This window comes from Podarcis pityusensis, assembly GCF_964106645.2.
Source record: "Podarcis pityusensis genome assembly, chromosome: 10".
Classification (NCBI taxonomy): Eukaryota; Metazoa; Chordata; class Lepidosauria; order Squamata; family Lacertidae; genus Podarcis; species Podarcis pityusensis.
In genome coordinates, this window is record NC_138035.1 from 33217493 (window position 1) to 33238644 (window position 21152).

At 44.2% G+C, this 21152-nt stretch overlaps 1 protein-coding gene and 1 long non-coding RNA gene across 4 annotated transcripts; one reads left to right on the top strand and one right to left on the bottom strand.

The window, feature by feature from the left end:
- Positions 1-1822: 1822 nt before the first annotated feature.
- NFAM1 (NFAT activating protein with ITAM motif 1) lies at positions 1823-20372 on the bottom strand. 2 transcript variants are annotated; one of them, XM_080971942.1, is made up of 6 exons: positions 20240-20372; positions 16469-16810; positions 16028-16140; positions 14410-14496; positions 10900-10986; positions 1823-1984 (listed from the first exon to the last, which is right to left on the bottom strand). In XM_080971942.1, exons 1-6 carry the CDS (start codon positions 20292-20294, stop codon positions 1910-1912), a joined length of 759 nt encoding a protein of 252 aa, XP_080828068.1. In that variant the 5' UTR covers positions 20295-20372; the 3' UTR covers positions 1823-1909. The 2 variants fall into 2 exon arrangements, 1 of the variants encoding a protein (XP_080828068.1); XR_013977102.1 differs by lacking the exon at positions 1823-1984 and adding an exon at positions 16935-17063 and having other exon boundaries at positions 14410-16140; positions 20240-20303.
- LOC308457775 lies at positions 7052-20240 on the top strand. 2 transcript variants are annotated; one of them, XR_013977105.1, is made up of 3 exons: positions 7052-7538; positions 16041-16112; positions 18177-20240. It is a non-coding gene; the product is annotated as an uncharacterized lncRNA (long non-coding RNA). The 2 variants fall into 2 exon arrangements; XR_013977106.1 differs by having other exon boundaries at positions 18183-20240.
- Positions 20373-21152: the final 780 nt, after the last annotated feature.

Genomic DNA, 21152 nt, shown 5'->3' on the forward strand with positions numbered 1-21152 from the left:
AGCACAATCACTTTTGTGACTTTTGTGATTTGTCCCCACAAAACACTTCATCACAGTTTCTTCCTATCTATTCAAAGGGCTTCTGCTGCACAATACCAAATGTAACAATTCACTGATAAATGTATCCATGTACTGGCTCACTGGGAAAACTTCAGAAATTCATATAGACATGTGAGCTCAGCTACTCAGCAGCCCCTCTGCCTGAGCATCCTGATACCTGAGTGCCAGACAGGTAGCATTTCCAGAAATAACAAACCCAGATGAAGACAAAATGGTGTGCTTAACTTGGCTGGGAAACAGGGAAATGTAAATATCTCTTTTACACTTGATGGGTGTTTGGCAAGGGGAACCATGGGGCAGGGTCCAGGATGCTCAGATTACTGCCACCAGACCTCCCCTTTCATGATGTAACCGTGATGTATTCGTGATGTAGTTTGGGGGGGGGGTGACATGGGAATTAGCAGCTAACAAAAGTTTGGTTTCTCTTTTGTTTGGGGCTTCCATCTTGTTTCACCTTGTGGCAGGTGGGAGTCCTGTCGCAACAGTCCTCAGTAAAGACCAAGCCTACTGGCTGCTGTTTTGCTCTGGTATTCCTGGCTGGTGTCCTTGTTTTTTTTGTCCAAGGGAGCCCTCAGATTTCTCCGTTAACAATGCCAAAATGGATTCTTTGGATTTGCTGTTAAGTGGGTGTTCTAGGAAACATGAAACATTTAATAACCTATATTTATTATACCAAGCATTTTTACCCTGCTCTTCAGCCCAAAAGGCTCAAAGAATAGCCAACATAATGTTAGCAAATAAGATGGTTCCTGCCCGCAGACTTCTAAGCTAAAGAAAAAAGGGGGAAAAGGTTTTGCTGTTTCTTCTTATGTCAATGCATTTCTGAAGATTAACAAACAAAATGTCCTTGATTCATGGGCACAAAATTTTCTTTAGAATATTTGTATATATTGAAAATACTTATAATAGTCTTTTTGGCTGTGGCTTAAACAAAAGGCCTCTTAGGGCTGCAATATTAGTGTGTCCTTCTTCTCCCAAACACAAACTATTGTCTAAAATTGAGAGAAACCTCCAGGTCAGTTTGAATTTTATCATAATTGCACAGGTCTAAGTATCTGACTTCCTTACAAAAATCTAAAGCATGGTCATCTGCACTTTTTTATTCATTGTTTAGAACTACCTAAACAGTATAGAAATTTATTCAGGTATGCGACTACAGTGGCAAGAATGTTATTTGCCCAAAAATGGAAAGAAGAAGTCCTGACAAAAGAAGAATGGATACAAAAAGTTATGGAATATGCAGAAATGGCAAAACTTGCCAGAAAAATAAGAAATCAAGGTAACAATTTTTAAATAAAAGAATGGACATGGTTTATTGAATATCTACAAACAAACTGTAAACAGATAAGAACATTGGCAGGATTATTGTAATAACATGCAATTTTAGAAGCGTATATATTTAAAGTAGATGAATAAATGAGTAAGTTAATTTAGAATATGTAAGAAATGTAAAAAAATAAATTTAAGGAACCGCAGAAAGAGGGGGAAGTAGAGTTAGAATGATTGTAAGACTAGTGAAATGTATATAATTGAAAATCATAAATAATTTAAAAAAAAATCATAGCAAACTCAGGAGATTCCCCTTTTCTTCTCCCAAATCTCTCTTCTTGCATGATGCTCCCATTCCCACTTTCTTAGCCCATTCTCTTCAGTAGAAAGCATGTGTCTCAAAGAGCTGGATTTTCTGGGAACAATATTGGGCTGCTCCATGTGTCTCAATATTACCTGTATCTTCATCAGTAGAACATTTTGCTTTATATAACATGTATGGCTTGTTCCATGTTGAGAATTCAGAACCTTCTTTTGAGCTCTGGAGAAAGGCAGGGCTGTGCAGTGTAGCTCTCTCTCCTTAGATGTTCTCATACAAATCTGCTGTATTGTTCTCATACACATCTGTGATTTCTTGCATTTTCTGCCGAGACACCTGTAAATTGGCAGGGGAGGGATAAAAAAACATTATGTTCTGGAAAAGAGGACCCCATATATAACGGTACAATCAGTCTCTGGAATAGATGAACTGGAGGACATGCCATGGATGCAGCCCTAATAGGAAGTAAATATTTATTTGCTACAACCATTACTGATTCAAAAGAGCAGTGCAGTATCTTTCAGTGCTCCCCTTCATCTGCAGGAACATCCAGTTAGTGAAGCAGAACTGAAATATACTCAGAGTTGCAAAGTGATTTCATGCTCTTTATTCAGCTCATAGTGGTGAGGAGGAATGAATGCAAGTCCCCCCAAAGTATCTGCTTTATATACATTATTTACACAATGGGCTGCACATGATTGGCTAATTCTGGAATTCTACTGTAAGCCAATCAGGTTGTGGATTCACTTATATCTGGAGCATGATTGGGTGGTTCCTGCCAACCAATCATACTGCTGCATTGTTCTAGGACCAATCAGACTGCTGCATTCTGAATCCTATTGTTCTAGGACCAATCAGACTGCTGCAATTTGGATCCTATTGTTCTAGGACCAATCAGACTGCTGCAGTTTGGATCCTATTCAACTCAGTACATAACACCCCTCCCCTCTAAGTTCCAGTCCTGCCCGGGAGGTCGCATTCATAGTCCTCGAGGTACGCTGGCGGCCTACATGTGCGTTGCGGCCTGTGGTGTTCCCTGGTCCGGGGTTCAGGTTCTGGCTCGTGTTCCAAGGATGCTGGCTGTGATGGGCCTGTTTGGTCTGGCGCAACCGGCTCGCTCAGTCATGGTTCTGGTTCCGGTGTCCTTTCGGCCTCGCGGGTCCTCTCTGTATTTACTGATTCTGCCTCTCCTGCTGGCCCCTCCTGCTCTATGGGCCTCACTGCCCCTCTGTTCCCTTGGGACTCCTCTGACCTGTCCTCCTCCTGGTTTTCTCCTGGGAATCGTCGCCGTATCTGGTCGCAATGGCGGCGCCAGCATTGCCCCCCATCCGTTAGCACCTCGTACGACACGGGGCCAGTGACCCTGGTGACTGTGGCGGGTACCCATGCTGGGCCTGCCCCAAAATTCTTTGCGTACACTGGGTCCTGGGCCTCGAAGGTCCGGGGGTTCCTGCCTTCCCCCACCACTACCTCATCCTGAGCTCTATCGGGGTGAAGGCGGTCCAATCTGATTGCAAGGCGCCGACCCATTAGTAGTTCAGCGGGGCTCCGGCCAGTCGTTGAGCTGGGGGTGCTGTGCTGTGCTAGGAGGAATGTGGCAAGGCGGTCCCAATCCCCTTGCATCATGCGGCGAAGGGTGTCCTTGGTGGTCCGCACCATGCGTTCTGCTTGGCCATTGGTGGCAGGGTGGAATGGCGCCGAACGGATGTGGCGGATGGCGTTCTGCGCTGTGAAGGTTTGGAATTCTCCTGACGTAAATGCAGTCCCGTTGTCTGAGACGAGAGTGTCAGGGAGCCCGTGGGTTGCAAACAGCCTGCGTAGTACCCGGATGGCTGCGGATGTAGAAGTGGACAGTACCAGTGCGACTTCCAGCCATTTGGTGTAGGAGTCCACCACTATGAAGAATGTTTTCCCCTGAAAGGGGCCAGCGAAGTCCACATGCAGGCGTGACCATGGTGCTCGGGCAGACTCCCAGGACTGGACTGGGGCCCTTGGGGGATCTAGGCGGGATTCTTGGCAGGCCTGGCAGTGTTTGACCCAGGCCTCTATCTCTCCTTCGATCCCCGGCCACCACACATAACTCCTGGCCAGGGCCTTCATTCTTACTACCCCTGGGTGTGTCTCGTGTAGGGCTGTGAGGACCCTTTTGCGGAGGGGCTGGGGAACGACCCTGCTTCCCCATAACAGGCACCCCTTGTGGGCCAACAGTTCATGTTTGCGGGTTGTGTAGCCAGCGAATTCTGGCCCGGGGCTGCTGCTGGGCCATCCCCTCCACACCCAGTCCAGGACCTGGGAGATGACCCTATCTTTCTTGGAATGGTGTGCAACTTCTTGTGCCTGAATGGGGCGGTTGGGAAGCAGCTCCAGGCTCATAACCTCTTGTGCAGGTGCTGGGTCGGGGCCTGTTTCCGGTAGTGGTAGCCTGCTGAGGGCGTCCGCATGGCCCATCGCCTTCCCCGGGCGGTGAATCAGTGCATACTGGTAGCTGGCAAGGAAAATTGACCACCTGAGGATGCGAGGAGACAGCACTTGGGGGGTCTGCTTTTCGGGGGCAAACAAGCCAAGCAACGGCTTGTGGTCAGTCACCACGGTGAAGGGTCGCCCGTACAAGAAATCATGGAATTTTTTACTCCCTTCACGATTGCCAGCCCCTCCTTGTCTATTTGCGAGTAGTTCCGCTCGGTTGCGTTGAGTGTCTGGGAAAAGTATGCTACCGGTACCTCTCATCCATCCGGGAGTTGGTGTCCCAGGACAGCGCCAATGCCATAGGGCGAGGCGTCGCATGCTAGCACCACCGGCAGCCTCTCATCGAAGTGTGCCAAGACCGAGTTTGAGACAAGCAAGTCCTTGACTGCCTGGAATGCAGCCTCCTGGCGCTGGCCCCACACCCAAGGGGCCCGCTTGTCCAGGAGTCTGTGTAGGGGCTCCGCTACCGCCGCCTTGTGGGGAAGGAAGGAATGGTAAAAGTTCAATAGTCCCAAGAAGGCCTGAAGTTCAGTCTTGCTCTTGGGCGCTGGGGCATCACAAATGGCCCGTACCTTGTCCCCAGTCGGGTGGACCCCTTCTGCGTCCACCATAAATCCCAGAAAGTCCACCTGAGGCACTCCTAGTAGACATTTTTCCCGCTTCACCTTGAGACCCGCCGTCTGGAAACGGTGCAGAACGGTGCGGAGGCGGTCCTCAAACTCCTCTGGTGTGGGCCCGGCAATCAACACATCATCGAAGAAGGGAGTGACGCCAGGAATCCCTTTAAGGAGCGAGTCCATTAGATTCTGGAATATGCCTGGTGCCACACTGACACCGAATTGCAGCTGCTTTACCCTGAACGCTCCTCTGTGCGTCACAATCGTCTGTGCCTCTGCTGTGGCCTCATCTACTGGCAGCTGTTGATATGCTTGGGCCAAGTCCAGCTTGCCAAAAATTTTAGACCCAGCCAGGGTGGCAAGGACATGGCTGACCACTGGCACTGGGTATGCGTGGGCCGTGAGGGCCTTGTTTATGGGACATTTGTAGTCTGCGCAGATGCGGACCGAACCATTAGGCTTGAGGGGTGTGACGATTGGGATTTCCCAGGGGGCATTAGGCACCGGCTCCAGCACTCCTTGCTCCACGAGCCAGTCCAATTCCTCCTCTATACGGGGTTTCAGGGCGAACGGGACCCAGCGGGCCTTGAGCCTGACCGGTCGTACTGTGGGGTCAAGGTGTAGAGCAATGGGGGGGCTTGTATACTGTCCCAATTTCCCATCGAAAACCCCTGGAAATTCCTTGCATATGGCGTCCACGTCCACTTGTAAGGTAGTGTGGTTCACCCCGGTGATGGCTAGCCCCAGTGGTCCAAACCATGCCAATCCCAGTAAGCTAATGTAGGGGCCCTTGACCACAAGCAAATCCAGTTGCCGCGTCCGCCCTCGGTATTGCACCCTGAAGGTCCCCACCCCTATTGTGGGGACCTTATGTTTCTGGAAGTCCCGGAGGGTGAATGGGGCCGGCCTGAGTTTGGGACCCCCAGTAGGACACAGTTTCCTTAAGGTCCTTGCCGAGATTATGGATAGAGTTGAACCCGTGTCAAGCTCCATGCGGCATGGGCCCCCCTCTATCTGTACCTCTACATAAATTTCCTCCACATTGGGGTGGGGCAACTGGTATACCTGGAAGTCCGTGAGCTCCGTCGAGTTGCCTTGGTGCGTTGGGCCCCGGGACCTGGGGCTCTTGGATTGGTCATCTGATGCCTGGCGTCGGGTGGGCCGAGCTCGACACACCCAGGCGATGTGTCCCGATTTTCTGCACTGCCTGCACTCTGCGTTGCGGAAACGGCAGGTCCTCCTCTCGTGACTTTCCCCGCAGCTTGCGCAGTTCCCTCCTTCTCGTCGAGGCAGCTGTGGTATGTGGGCTGCTTGAGTGCGCAGCTGTACTCGGTGCACCTCCTCCCTGTCAGATCCTGAGTCGTCGGTGAGGTCTTCATGGTGGACCCTCGGTTGGGATGGCAGGCTCGGCCATGCCTCTTGCGTCAACCTCTTGGCAGCTTCCGTTGCCAGGGCCTCCTCCAGAGCGACCTGGAACGTTAGGTCCTTCTTAGCATAGAGGCGTCGTTGAAGCTTCTCATCCTTCAGGCCACCGACGAGGCGGTCCCGAAGCATGTTCTCCAGCTCTGAGAAGTTGCAGAACCGGGCGGCTTGGCGGAGAGAGGTCACAAACCCAGTTATGGTTTCCCCAGGGGCTTGCCGCTTTGCGTAGAAGGCATTTCGACGAGCCACCACTGAGGGCTGCGGCGAAGAGTGTCCCTTCAGCTGTTCCATTAGTGTTTTGTATGGAACAGTAGCGACGTCTTCAGGTGCAAGGAGAGCCCGGGCGATTTCAAACGTCTCCTCTCCGCAGATGCTGAAGAATATCGCCCTCTTCTTGGCGTCTTCTTCATCGGTGACCCCTTTGGCTTCTAGGAGGAAGGTGAAATGGGAGGCGTACACTTCCCAGTCTCCAGATGCTGGGTTGAATGGCGAGAAGCTGCTGTCGGTTGCCATTCTGAGTTCCTTGTGTCCCGGAGCTGAAGCCTGGATACACGGTGCGAGGCAGCGGTGCGGCAGGTGGCGGTGCTGCGGTGCTGTGTGTGGCAGTCAGCTCAGCGGGATCCCACCTTCGTTGCCAGTGAAATATACTCAGAGTCGCAAAGTGATTTCATGCTCTTTATTCAGCTCATAGTGGTGAGGAGGAATGAATGCAAGTCCCCCCCAAAGTATCTGCTTTATATACATTATTTACACAATGGGCTGCACATGATTGGCTAATTCTGGAATTCTACTGTAAGCCAATCAGGTTGTGGATTCACTTATATCTGGAGCATGATTGGGTGGTTCCTGCCAACCAATCATACTGCTGCATTGTTCTAGGACCAATCAGACTGCTGCATTCTGAATCCTATTGTTCTAGGACCAATCAGACTGCTGCAATTTGGATCCTATTGTTCTAGGACCAATCAGACTGCTGCAGTTTGGATCCTATTCAACTCAGTACATAACAAGAACCCTGTCCACGAATATAAAGAGCCCTTTCAATTGGCAGAGGGATCCATCCCATAAAAACAAGATAGCAGTTAAAACTGGGCTTGGGCTTGTTGGAAAGGAGGTGTGGCTGCACTCTGTTCCAGGTGATTGCCATCAGACTGAGACTCTGCAATCGTCTGCCTTTCCACCAGGTATATAGAGCTGCCTAGGCAGCACCTTGGTGATGTACCAAGTGTGCTGCAAAGTGTGCACTTAGTGTTGCACATGGAGACTTGAAGACCCCCTTGCTTGTTCAGCCGGCACCCAAGTCATTTAGTGTAGAGTCGACCCAGGCCATCAAGACTGCATTCCTACAGCCATCGGCCACCATGAATCACCACTGGCAGCAGCAGGTAGGTTCTATATTTAAAATAATATTTTATTCTCTTGCTAATTATCCTGTTTTGAATGCGTATTCTATATTTGACCTCCTTTAGTAAGGTCTTATTTTGAAATATTTAAGATAATATTTTAGTTTCCTGTTAATTATGTTGCTTTGTACATTTTGTATTTGAGCTTCTTTTGGAGTGTTTGATCCTGGAATGTTTTATTTGATGTTTTTATGTAGGCTGTAAACTGCTTTGAGATTATATATATATATATATATAGTGGTATTGAAATGAAATAAAACAATAAATTTTTTAAAAGAACCTTAAAATATTAAAATGTGCAGATTAAAAAATAGCTAATACTTAAACATTTACAGTTTAAATGTTTTAACCACTGCCCCCATAAGCTTGCTAGAATAAAGTCTTCACCAACTTTCTAAAACGGAACATAGAGCAAGCTTGACAAATCTTGTTGTGGTATGCATTCCACAAGAAGTAATAAAGGGCCATAGCTCAGCAGCAGAGAATGTGTTTTGCATCTACAAGGTCCCAAGTTCAGGCCCCGGCAACTCCAGTTTAAAATCAGGTAGCAGGTGATGGGGGAAATCTCCTCCAGAGATCCTGAGGAGATGCTGCTAATCAGAGCGGATAATACTGACCTTGATGGGGGAATAGTCTGACCTGCTATAAGGAAGTTTTCTATGCTCCTGTGAGAACTTGCACCTCTTACTTTTCAACCCAAGTTTAAGTAGCAATGGAACAGGACCTCATACATGGGATAGCTGCAGGTCTGTTAGGGAGGCCATGAGGACCTGGATGACACTCAAGAAGGGAACCTTCATATGGATGTTACAAACCCCTAACATTAACTGTTCAGGATATCTTCACAAGGTATAGCAATGTGAAAAAGAAACCCTCAGGCAGTTAGGGCTTATCCACATTCCTCTTGTCCTACTGCTTTCCCCCAAGGAAACCCACTCTTTAGCACTCATTTGGAGCAAACAGCAATTCAGGTTTTCAGTGAATTGCCATTTGTTCTGATTTAGAGATAATGAGCTCGAAACACAGGAAACACAGGCCCTGGGTAAGGGGGTGGCATGTAATACTGAATGCTATGAATACAGTGAAGTGAAGTGAAGTGAAGTGAAGTGTGTGTAGACGTTCACACAGAATAATGGAGGTTCTGTATTTACCATACTGTTGTTGTTCATTTTTTCTATTCCCTTCTTCAGTTTAAAAAACATTGAAGGCCTAACCTGTCAAAGTCATCAGTTTGGCTTCATATGTTTACCTTAACATTGGCAAGTGGCAATTCAGAGGTTACTTTCTTCTGGCAGATATGGGAATCACTCATGTTTCTGCATATCCACCAAAAAAGTGACATAATACCCAGCAACAATGGGTCTCACTTGTACTCTGATGTGTGTACTCTGAAACACATTTTAGTGCATGGATGAAATCCACACGATTCTAATTCACACATTATATTTCTGTGGGTATGCTGAGTTGCATTTGACTCCACATCTGCTATTTCCAGAGAACAACCAACATCCAAATTGGCCCCAAGAGCAATATAGGCATAATCTGGAAATTAAGCAGCTGGCATTCCAATTGGACTTGTCTAGAGAGAGATGCGCTGGCAACCTTTATATGTTTTCAGAGCCAAGCATAGAAACAAGACACCAGATAAATGACAGTCAAGTACAAATGTTCCCTTTCTAACTTGAGTTAGAAGAATTAGCTCATAATGAAATATGCTCTATTTTGGAAGAGATACAGGAGATTCTTACTATATAGTGTTCTAATACACAGAAAGCACATTGCTAATTCAAAGTATAAGGGTCTAAATTATATTGTTGTTTAATGGTCTGAACCCTCAATTTGCCTGATGAAGAGTTCTGTGAAACCCAAAAGATTGAAAACCTTTTCATGATTGGCTGATCTAGGAGATATTGCCATATTCTCTTTCCATTTTCTGGCACCGTACATACATACGTGACAGTACACATAATAACCCAGAATCTCTTTATAGTGCAGGTTGCTAACAGTGCAATTTTGCTTTACCTTTAGCAGAATTAATTTGACTGTACTATCTGGGCACTGTGCATGTGCAAATGTAGGTACACCCCCTCTTTTCATTTTTTCCATTCTTTCTCATTTCAAAGGCACCAGTAGTGGTTGGTTAACTGGATTTTTTGCAGCCTTGATGATGTGAATTCTTCAGCACTTGCTCCCTTCTTCTTTCAATGAGTTCTGTTTTGGCAAAGTATGCGCCCGTTGGACATTGAGATTTCTGTGACTCCATTTTTCAGTGGTTTTTATTTATTGCATATGCAACAATGGAGAGGCAAGATTTTTCTTTTAAAAAATCCGAAACACCATAGAGTAGAGCACAGGCAGCCAGAAGCCAGACTGGGATTTACAGATAGATCTCCAGATTATTTACAGATCAGCAAAATTCCCAATGGGTTAAGCATAGTGGCAACAAAATAATTTCTCCCCCTTCTAAATTAGGCTGCTGAAATCAGGAAATATGCTGCGGGGAGGGAGGGATACCCAAAATTTGTGTGTGATCAATAATGTCTGTAAACTCCAGTTCTGGTACAGTACTGAACATGCCCTCAGAGGCAATTTCCCCATCAAATCTATATCCACCTTCCTTAGCCACTATTTTGCACCTGTTTCTGGTTAGTGAATCTGAGTCTTCTAGTGAAAAACAAAGCAGATCCTGCAAACCTAAAGTCTGACCACTTCTGGATACATTTTCAGACTTGCCCTTAGTCTGGTCATACCATTATGTTATGCCTTCGGTTCAAGATAGTTACATATACATGCAACCCAAGTTTTGAAAGAGTTATATCAGGTTGACCTGGTCATGGACTATTTTAATTAGATTAAAAGTTGCCCTCTGGTTGCCCTGCTGGGAAGAAGCTACTGTTGAACCATTCCAGAAAAACTGGATCAACAGTGTCTACCTGACAAGCTGATCTGGAAGCACACAGAACTTTTAAAGTGCAATGCTGAGAAGCAGCCCCTGACCTGTAGACTTTGTCCTTTATTGACCCTGAAGAGCTGCTTCTGCCTTAGTAGTGGATACACATGACCCAGATAAAATGTATTATTAGAAGTGGCTTGTCTTAATCTTGAGCATGTAGAAGTTATCTATGCAGTGTTCAGAACACCAGGAAGCATACCTCACATGCCCTGTCAGTCGAGGATTCAGACAGGAGATACCACTGATGGTGACAAGTAATTTGGCTGAGTTGGGTGAGCCAGGATCTGCAGATTATAATGTGTTTGTTCTTGCTAGCATTCCCATCACACATATGGCTTCTGTAACAGCAGCCAACCCAGAAGCGAACAGGGATAAAAGTATCAGACTTACCTTGACTGCTGGCACCTTTTTGTGCAATGGACTACCTGTACTTTTATTAATGGCAAAATAGACATCGGGTTCCCGGGGTCCTAATTCCTGAAGCAGGAAGGAAGGGGAAGGACACGTGTTAATCATAATATCCTATACATACAAATTAAATTATAATTCCTACCAATGGTTTTATATTTCTATGTTGGGATCTCAATAATAGACTGTTCTCATCCCAGGTAAATGTGCACAGGGTTTTGCCCTAAGTTATTTACATCCCCCAAGGTTCCCAAGTGAGGATAGGGGAAATTGAGAAGGGAATAATCTTCATGATAATGGCTGCATTATTAACCAGTTTGGGTACCTAGCAAAAATTGCTGAGGTCCTACTCCTTGGCCCAACACTAGAAACCAAGGCTTCAAACATTTATAATATTACAAGCCTTGAATTAAAGTCTGAGGGAAAAGAAAACAATCTGACAAGAGTCTTTTCTGCACAGGGTTTAAGTTATATTGGGATTTGTTTAATTTGTTTTAACTTGAATTGTCACTTCTCACGGAAGGGGAAATAACCCCTAGATCATTCCTATATATGTATTAGCTGTTTGCAGCCTAACAGTTAAGAGTGTTAGACTTGGGTTTGAAACTCTGTTTAGCCAGGAACCTCATGTATCTTGTAATCTGCTTTTCCCCTGCCTCACAGGAGTGTCATGAATTGTCAGCATATTTTGGTGTGAGACATTGACTATAAACTCAATTTTTGTAATAACTATGCTACATAAGGGATTCATGTAAATATATTCAAATCTAAAACGACTCATTCCCTGACACTGAGACAGAGCTATATAACAACAAAATCCTGTTCATATTTACAAGGAAATACTTACTTTATTTATAGAATTTCTATCCCACCTTTTGCTCGAGGTGGCATACATGGTTCTCCCCATCCTCATTTAATCCCCACAACAACCTTGTGAGGTATGATAGGCTGAGAGGCGCTGGCTGGTCCAAAGTCACCCAGTGAGCTTCATGCCCAAATGGTGGTTTGAACCCTGGTCTCCTAGGTCCAATTCTCTAACCACTTCTACACAGGAAGTACATTTCCCATTGCCCAGCAGTGCTTTACTCCCTGGTAAATGTGTTTAAGATTAGGTAATTAAAATAAAAATGGATTAGTTGATCCAATTTTTTATCTTTTGGAAATACAGCAGAATACTCCACCCTATGCTTAATCCCAACAATTGCCTTAAGAACGCAATAGCCATGCTTAGGCTCCTCCTAGTTATCACTAAAAAAGGCTGGAGAAGAAGGGGGGGTCTGCTCTTTACACTCCCCAGGCAGCGCCTCAGAATACCCAGAACTGAGAAACCGAGTCTGCAAATAAGCACAAGCGAAGAGATGAAACATCTTGCCACTAAATATGTATGTCAGATGTATTGATGTTAAGTCTCTTATCTAAAAAAGGCACCCAAAACAGCACTTATGTGTGTTTATGGTAACGGCAGGTTGCCATGGTCGTGGTGGCAGTTCCCCTAGCAACAGGATGGTGGGAGGAGCTTCAGCATGCGGGAAGACAGGTGGCATTAACAGAAGAACGGGGAACGTGCAGGATTTGCAAGGCTCAGTGACGCAGCAAGAGGAAAAGAACAAATTGTCAAACTCTGTTTCCCACCACTCACTTCAAAACAAACTGATAACACACAGCATTGTCCAAGAATCAATTCTCCTTCTGTGACTGCGATGGGAAAGGACAGGAAGAGAGAAAAATTGGGGGGCGGAGCATAGATGAAAGGACCCCCAAATAACAGTCAGCTGGATTTAGGCTTGACGGGAAGTTTTTTTATTAGGTGGGACTGCAGCCATGAATACACCAGCACTACCCTAAGCTGACAGAGGATGTGAATTAACTAAATTAAAGATGATCTCACCACTGCAGTAGGTAGCAACATGACTGGGGGATATTACAGAAGTAGGGAAGGCAAAGAATAGCAAAAATATGGTGTGAACCCCAAGAGAGAAAAGAGGTGAATTGAGGAACAACCCAAGGCCTTTTTAGTATTGTAAGAACAGCCATTTGGGTGTTCTCACTGCTATGTTTGCACTGTGCCCACCTCCCCACAGCCTCCCCCCCAATAAGTCCTACCTGCTGGGAAGCTAAAGCTGCTTTTGCCCTGAAGTTCCTCCTTTCACCCAGGCTGCCCACTGATGGCCCCTGACTAGAAAGGCCTGTAGAAGCTTCCTGTTCTAGCTGGGACTTTTCATGGGGCATGACAATATTCACTGTGTCCAGTTCCTAACTTGTGATTTACAGCTCTTGGCTTTTTCCTGACAGTTGCCAACACCCCAGACCTGACAAAACTAGATAAAAGTTTCCTTCTCTGTTCTTTGAGTCTCAGCTGTTATTTTAAAGCATGATACCAAATGACAGTATGCCCTGGGCATCTTTTCTCACAGCAAGAGGAAAGATGAAATGATACCTTTAACAACCACCCCTTGAATTGACTGGTAACCATAAACCGTAATTAAAACCTACTGCTCATGCATCTAATAGTCAGGGATAGAATACAACTTCCAAAAGCATCTAATCCAAATCTCTGCTCAACCCTCTTTCCCACCCAGGTCATAAGAGCAATTTTCCTCCTGCACAGCTGCATGGCTTTCTGTTTTATCTTCAGTGGCTCAGAGCACTTCAGCTTTCAACAATACATAACAAATTTGAAGAAGCATTTATTCAAGATGCCCAAGATGCTTTTATTCGTCTCCATTGCTTACTAAGTAATATAGCATATATCCCTCTTTTAAGGGATGGAATTGACAGAAAAGACCTGGTAATAGAAAGTGAATATGAAGTTCCTTTTCAATGACAGAGTTGATGCGTTAATCATTGCAGAATTATCTAGTAGCATTATGATTATCTACTAGCTAAGCATGGATGCTTTAGCTGAGATTTCTGCATTGCAAGGGGCTGGACAAGATGACTCTTGGGGTCCCAACTCTACAATTCTATGATTCTGTGAAAATAGTATGTATAGCATACTCTCCAGTGAGAAACCTGATGGGCTTTAGCAAACATGTGAATATTGGGCTGCAGGTTTATGAATTAGAGTCTTACTGTAAGTCACCATGTTCTTTGGTGTTCAACCTTTTTCAGTGTTGTTCAGAAGAGCAAGGGAGGTACACTCTGTACATGCTCATGTCATTTATTTCTGAGGCTCATAATTCTTAATTAAATTTTTCACACTGTACCTCATACATTTCTTTCCCACTCCAGGCCCCTTTTGACCCCTAGGTCTTTTTCCATTGGCTGGATAGTCCCTTCAACCCCTGAAGGGGGTGGGTTCAATATCAACCAATTTGAGAAACCCTGGTCTACAGAGAGGGAACCTTCACACGTACAGCTAGACATGGTAAACCTCCCTCTCTGCAGAACTTTGCAGTGGATTCATCCCCCTGAGCCTCCACCATGTTACACTTAATGGCTTCTGAATAGGGCTGCTACAAAAAGTCATTCTTGTTATACAGTAATACTCACAACATATGAGGGCTCTGGAGGTTCTGAGCTGCCTGAAGTGTGTGGAGGGGCCGGCCTCTGAGCAGGGCACTTCTTCATCTGTCTCCACTGAGGCCACACCACAAATTCGTGAGGATACGATGAATTGGAATAAATGGCAAAGCATAAATTCAACATGTAAAGAATTAGGAAGAAGAAAGCTTGTACCTTTCAAAGGAGTTGAAAGGATTTTGAATACAGCTATCCCTTTGTGATGTGAATAATAAACCAAAGCTTAGGAACTGTCCACATAATGACCTTTGAGTTCAGAGGCAATGCCCCAGAACTATTACAGAAGCACAAGGGCATCTGACTGTCCGTTGCAGCTAAAACTTCCTTATGGTAGGCATATTGATGGAGGTCAATGGGAAATCTAATATCCCATTCAAATCAATGGAAGTGCGAGTCAGTCATCTCCACCTTCCAGGTTGTCAATGGGATTAGCACTGGGTGTGCACGCTTGCTTTTGAATTATCATTGAGTTACCAGGCCCAAATCGAGGTGTAAATTCTAGCATATAAAGCCCTAAATGGCTTGGGACCCAAGTAACTAAAAGAGGGTCTGCCCAATATCAACCAACTCAGGCCATATGATTGGCAGGCTCTGTTGGTGGTGCTGGGTGCTGCCCAGTTGGAGCTCACACGTGATAAGGCTTTCTTGGTGCTTGTTCCCCATTTCTGGAATGTTCTGCCTGGTGAGATACCTTCATCGCCCTCCTTATTAACTTTAAAAAAGAATTTTAAAACATTACTGTTCACACAAGCATTTAAATAGCCGAAATATACTGCTCCTGATAACCTTGAAATTAACCGTGAGGCATGTGGCCATTTTCCCTTTTTTTTTTTTAAATGTCCTTAGTGGTTTTTGATGTTTCCAATTGTTTTTAAATGATTTGAATATGTTTTTATTATAATTTTATTGTGTTTTGTTGTATGATGTTTGCCACCCTGGGTTCCTTTGGGAGGAAGAGCAGGTTCAAAATTTAATAAATAATACAATATAAGTATCAACCTTCAAATCTGCAGACATTTTGTCACATTTTGCTGGCCAAGTAGCCAACACATAATCAATTTCTGCTCCAAACAGGGCTGCAATCTTCAATTAAGTAAAAGTTCAGGTACTTTTATTACACACCATTTTTTCATAGACCAAAAAGGCATTCCTGATTAGGAAACACTTCCATAATTAAATAAATGTTTTTTCACATGAGTTAAAATGTTATGTACATGTATATGTATATGTATATAAAACTGCAGATGGTAGGGAGCATCCGTTTCCCACAGGAGGGGAGGGTCCCTCTTGAAGATGATAAGATGATGCCTGTATACTCACTTTCTACAGACAAAGAAATAATTCATTTTTCTTCAGAACTATTATGTTAGCCACATGCAAACATATGCAAATTTAATTGATTAATCAACTCAATCTTAATAAATTAAAATTTGATTAATCAAGTAAGATTTTTTTTAATCAAGTAGAAGCCCTCATTCCAAGCATTTTGTAACTGACTTTAACATTCAGCACTACTGAATGGTTGATGCTGCAAAACTTTTTGCATTTTGTAGCAAATGCAACACGATGTTAAGTAAGAATTACTTGCCTCTCTCTTCCAGAACAGCAGGACAGTTCCCATGATGCTTGCAACAGTCAAAATAATGGTGATGGTTATAAGGCACATCCACATGGTAAGAGGGGGCTCTGTATATCCTTTTTCTGCAAGAAAATGAGGAAAACCAAGCATGCAGATAAGCGGTAACTGGGAGCCAAGGCTCATTGTTTTAAATCTCTATCCCATTTTTCCTTCAAGGAACTCAAAGTCTCATACCTAATTGCTAGTCCATGAAAGCTTACATCAGAATAAATGAGTTGGTTTTTAAGGGGTTGTGATTTGTTTGCAATTAGACATTGTAATTTGTCTGCTTATAGTATACATTCAGATAAAGGTAGCAAAAGTTTTAAATGCCTTTACACAAGATTTACCACCCCTGCCCCACCCCCAGTTGTTGTTCAACCCACCGCTCACTTGCCTTCAAGAACTTACCTCTGAAAAGAATAAATGTCCCATTTCCCCTTCTTACTTGGTTTTTAAGTATCCAAAGAGCTTTGCAGTAGTAGGTACCAGAAACAGAGGAATGCATAAAAGGCTTTATTTTAAATGGATAATTTAATGTCTCTGACTTGTTCTCACGACCGGGAGGAATTTCCACAGACTGTAGAGATTGCATGACTGTGATCTCATTGCTTTCCGAGTCAATCCGATAATAGCTAAGGATGAATTTTGTATAATCTGGTTTATACATTATGTTTGTTTTGCAGATTGCATTAATTTCTTCATTGGCAAAAGCAATCTTGATTAGACGGTCATTATACACGTGGAGAGTCCCTGGTAGATGAGGAAAATGTTATTTTTTTAGTTATCAAGATTGAGAAAAGTTGCTCAGTCATCTATATTTTGGCAACAGCTGCCCATAGCCTAGAGCAGCCTGTAAGAAGGATGCAAATATTACCATATCTGAATTGGAGTGAGATGACAACAGATTGAGTAGTCTGACAATAGAGGAGTGTACACCACGGGTGGATGGACTTCAGGTTGTCAGATCTACTTAGCTTTTTACAAGAATCCAAAGTTCCACCAGCTGGAGACAGGTACAAAAGACAGAGTTAGAATTAAAGAACAGGGTGAACACACTGTGTGTCTAGCAATTTGTTTTCAGGATCTGAACTCGAACCCCCTCAGGAGGTGGTGAACTCTCCTTCCTTGGAGGTTTTTAAGTAGAGGTTGGATGATCACCTGTCACAGATGCTTTAGTTGAGATTCCTGCATTGCAGGAGGCTGGACAAAATGATCCTCTGGCAACTAGGATCTCTACAGTTCTGATTCTATGAGTGCTCAGTCCTTTCATGCAAACTTCAGTAAAGGTGTCTAATTTAGATGGGAAAAGTCATCCTGCTGTTGCTCTTGTTAAACTATTGGGAGTCAGAAATTCCGGCCAATCTACTGCAAATGACTCAGGAATCTGCCGTTAGATCATAGAATCATAGAGCTGGAAAGGTCATTCTAGTCCAACCCCCTGCAGTGCAGGAATCTTAACTAGATCATACATGACAGATGGCCATCCAACCTCTGCTTAAAAACCTCCAAGGAAGGAGAGTACACCATCTTCCAAGGGAGTCTTTTCCACTGCCGAACAGCTCATATTGTCAGAAAGCTCTTCTGTATGTTTAGTCGGAATCTAATTTCCTGTAACTTGAAGCCGTTGGTTTGGGTCCTAGCCTCCAGAGCAAAAGAAAACAAGCTTGCTCTGTCCTCCATGTGACAGCCCTTTAGATATTGGAAGATGGCTGTCATATCTCAGTCTCCTCTTTTCTAGGCTAAACATACCCATTTCCCTCAACCATTCCTCAACAGGCTTGGTTTCCAGGCCCTTGATCATCTTGGTTGCCCTCCTCTGCACATGTTCCAGCTTTTCAACATTCTTAAATTGTGGCTTCCTGAACTGGACACAATACGCCAGATGTGCATCTACCATTGGTCAACACCACAAGATAGTGGACTTAACCACAAGTCCACAATCTAGTTGCCTTTTTGACTAAGACAGCTCACAGGGCACCTAGCTTTACATTCAGAGAGCACACTCACTCTCCCCCACAGTGTGTAGACCAGTAAGCATGAACCAAAGCCTATATCTGTAGAAATGTTTACTTCTAATTAAATATCTGAATGCTGACATTAAATATTCTACAGAAAGTTTTAGACAAGGAGCTGAAGATCTGCCCCCCATGCCTTACTGCCATATGTAGAACCTACACACAAGGGCAAACTGGGAGCCAGCTGTCTCTGTTCCATTAATTCAGATATTACCAGTTCAATTCTGGGTATTCCCAACCTGGAAGATGCCCAGCGAAGTGCTGGAGTACAGAAAGAGGATTGTGCTGACTCTAAAAACTGCTGTCTGAACTGGAAATAGCAAGTTTCAAATGATACGCAGAGTCCATTAGCAGAATGCTGTGGGAATTTATCATCTTTGCTGCCGCTGACTTCCTCTTCTTCCTCCACCCCCAACTTACTACTGTTCATGTGAAATTCTGGTATGTGGAAAGCGATGGGCGGAAGTGGCCAGTTTACTCAGTTTGCAGCAATTCTGCAATACAGTTTAATGACAAAGACATAATGGGAGCAGGGAGAGAGTGTTTCAAAACTGGCTGTTTCATAAAGCATATTATCTATTTTCGTCTCATGCTCCAGGAAGCTGAAAGTAGTGGATGGGCGCTCAATATTTGTCTTTGCCACTGCTCAGTGAGGCTGGATGGTGATGAGGTTCACATGAACCTTTGTGATTTTGATTTTTTTTAAAAAGATAGCTCACCAGTGTAAACACATTAAATAGCTGTGTATGGCTTGCTTATTAATTTCTGTTGATGAACCCATAAGCAGGACCCAACAGGAATCCAAGAGCCTGCCCATAGGATCCCCACTCCCTCTTCAAAGCAAGATCTCCCCATGAGCCCAAACACACAGTCAACCTTGTAGTGTGTGTGTGTGTGTGTGTGTGTGTGTGTGTGTGTGTGTGTTATGGGGAATGCTAGATTACTGGTTAATACGTATAACAACCAGCCATTGTGCACATTCACCAGGCCTTATAGAGAATGTGCACATCATCCACGAAGAGGAAATTGTTCCTGTTTCCCAATCAATATATAAATGCTCCAACGGGCTTTGGAAATGTGCAAATATTGATTGAATTTTGTACATTATCTAGTCCTTATGCATAGCCGCAACATGTTTTGGGGAACATGCATACCAGTATCTTGACTGATTTTTGTACATTCTCTGGCCAAAGTTACTTTAATACATTTTGGATGTATTGATCCCTCAAGTGCAATTCGGGTTAAAAGTGTGAACCCTATAGCCCCAAACTGGATATTACATATTTCTGGCTATTTTTAACATAATTAAGATGTGTTTTTTTTCATTGAAAACTGCTTGTTACTGACAGTCAGTGTGGTAACAATCAACTCTTCTGGCCCAGAGACAATAGTTATGGCAAACCTAAGGCCCAGGAGCCAAACACAACCCTTCAGTGTACTCTCTCTGGCCCTCAGGACTTAAAAAATAGTTTTCCCACCCCTAGGCTATAAGAATTACTAAAACTGATAATGTATATGAAGCATCTGGAGCACATAAGCAATATATACATAGAATATCACTGATTGTTAGCTAAAGTCCCATCAAGTTTGATGAGAGAGGGAGGGGGGAAAGTGCTGCAATACTTTCTGCAACCCTACCCACCACTATATTCACATAACACATTCACTCACTACACCCATTAATGCTTGATTGCTTTGTCAGTTCTGGAAAGTGTTAAAAGGCTACTTGCCTTAAGGCACTGACCATCAGTCGGTGGGTTTTATTATTTCATTATTTACAAAACGTTAATATTTTCCCTTCCGACTTTCAACTCAGAACACTCAGGGCAAGCTTGCATTTATCAGTTAATGGGGAGAAGGAGAATAAAAACAAACTATTATTCAATTTTACACCCACAAATTTGGACCCACAGACAAGCCACACTCTATCTAATCTAAGATAGATCACCCCAATGGCACCAGCTTTATTCTTATTTTTCTTGTTTAAAAGATAAGTGGATGGAGAACAGGAGAGAGAAGGACAGAGAAAGGGAGAGGTGATCATATACAGCAGAAATGGTTGAAAATACTACTGCTTTAAGAGACTAGTGAAAAGGCTTTCCCAGACTGAACAAATGAGAGATTAGACAGAAAAAAAAGGGGGGGGGGAGAGACATGATCTTACCACCATCTTGAAGAGTCCAGAGAAGTGTGATAACAGTATATAGACTGGAGGCCATGGCAGCATGTAAAAAAGAGGTATAGGCTGAGCTAAGAGGTACTCTTACTCAGAAATGTCTTTTGTCTCTTCCCTTTTCTTGGGGTGGGGAGGATGGCTTTAGGAGGAACAAAACAATACGTTACTGGTCGTTTGTTCCTTGTTCCGCCCTTTCTGCTGTATTCAGTGCTTTCTGCTTTGGGGGCTCTGTGCATTTTAAAAATTACTTTAACAGTTTGTTTACCACTTACTATGGTTGTCTCTAAGCAGTGTGCAGGAGACTTCATACAACAAAAGTAAAAACGAGTTAAAACTATAAAATCAGATTACAGTTCAGCTATCTCCTATTTTGCAGGACCAGGGCTGGCAAATGAAACGAGGCAGAGAAATTGAATAGCACAATCCATTAAACTAACAAGAGCACATTCTATGGGAAAAGAGGGCAATTAAAAGGTGTTTAGAGGGTCTCCTCACTTTACACAATTTCACTTCTGCAAGGGGGGAGGTTGGAACGTAACCCCTGTGTAAGTGGGGAGTCACCTGTATGTTTGAACTGGGCTGCAAGCAGGCTGCAGGCAGATGCCTGAGAGGGAGAGCCCTGCTGGTATCTGCTTGGATCCAAGGCTGTGACAATGGGAGAAGCAAGACTTTCTGAGTGTTTAATGCTGTGGCCCCTCCACTATAGGCTCAGGTTGTATATAGGTGTAAATAAAACAATATTTCATAAAGACACCACGGTCTCTCCTTCCAGGGAAGCCAAATCCTGGGTAAGCGCCTGGAACCCCTAGAATCTCGCACCACACAGGGATTGGGGTGGCCTGCCACAAGACAATCTCCGCTTGCTGAACCCTGTCCACCAAAAGATATCACAGCCAATAAA

Bases quoted from the DNA above. Each gene is read 5' to 3' on its own strand.
- NFAM1 (XM_080971942.1), bottom strand. From the start codon at position 20,294: ATGGCCTCCAGTCTATATACTGTTATCACACTTCTCTGGACTCTTCAA. The intron at 16,811-20,239 runs GTAAGATCATGT...CTCATCTACCAG, and splicing joins CTGGACTCTTCAAGATGGTG to GGACTCTCCACGTGTATAAT. The intron at 14,497-16,027 runs GCAAGTAATTCT...GTGTGGCCTCAG, and splicing joins TGCTGTTCTGGAAGAGAGAG to TGGAGACAGATGAAGAAGTG.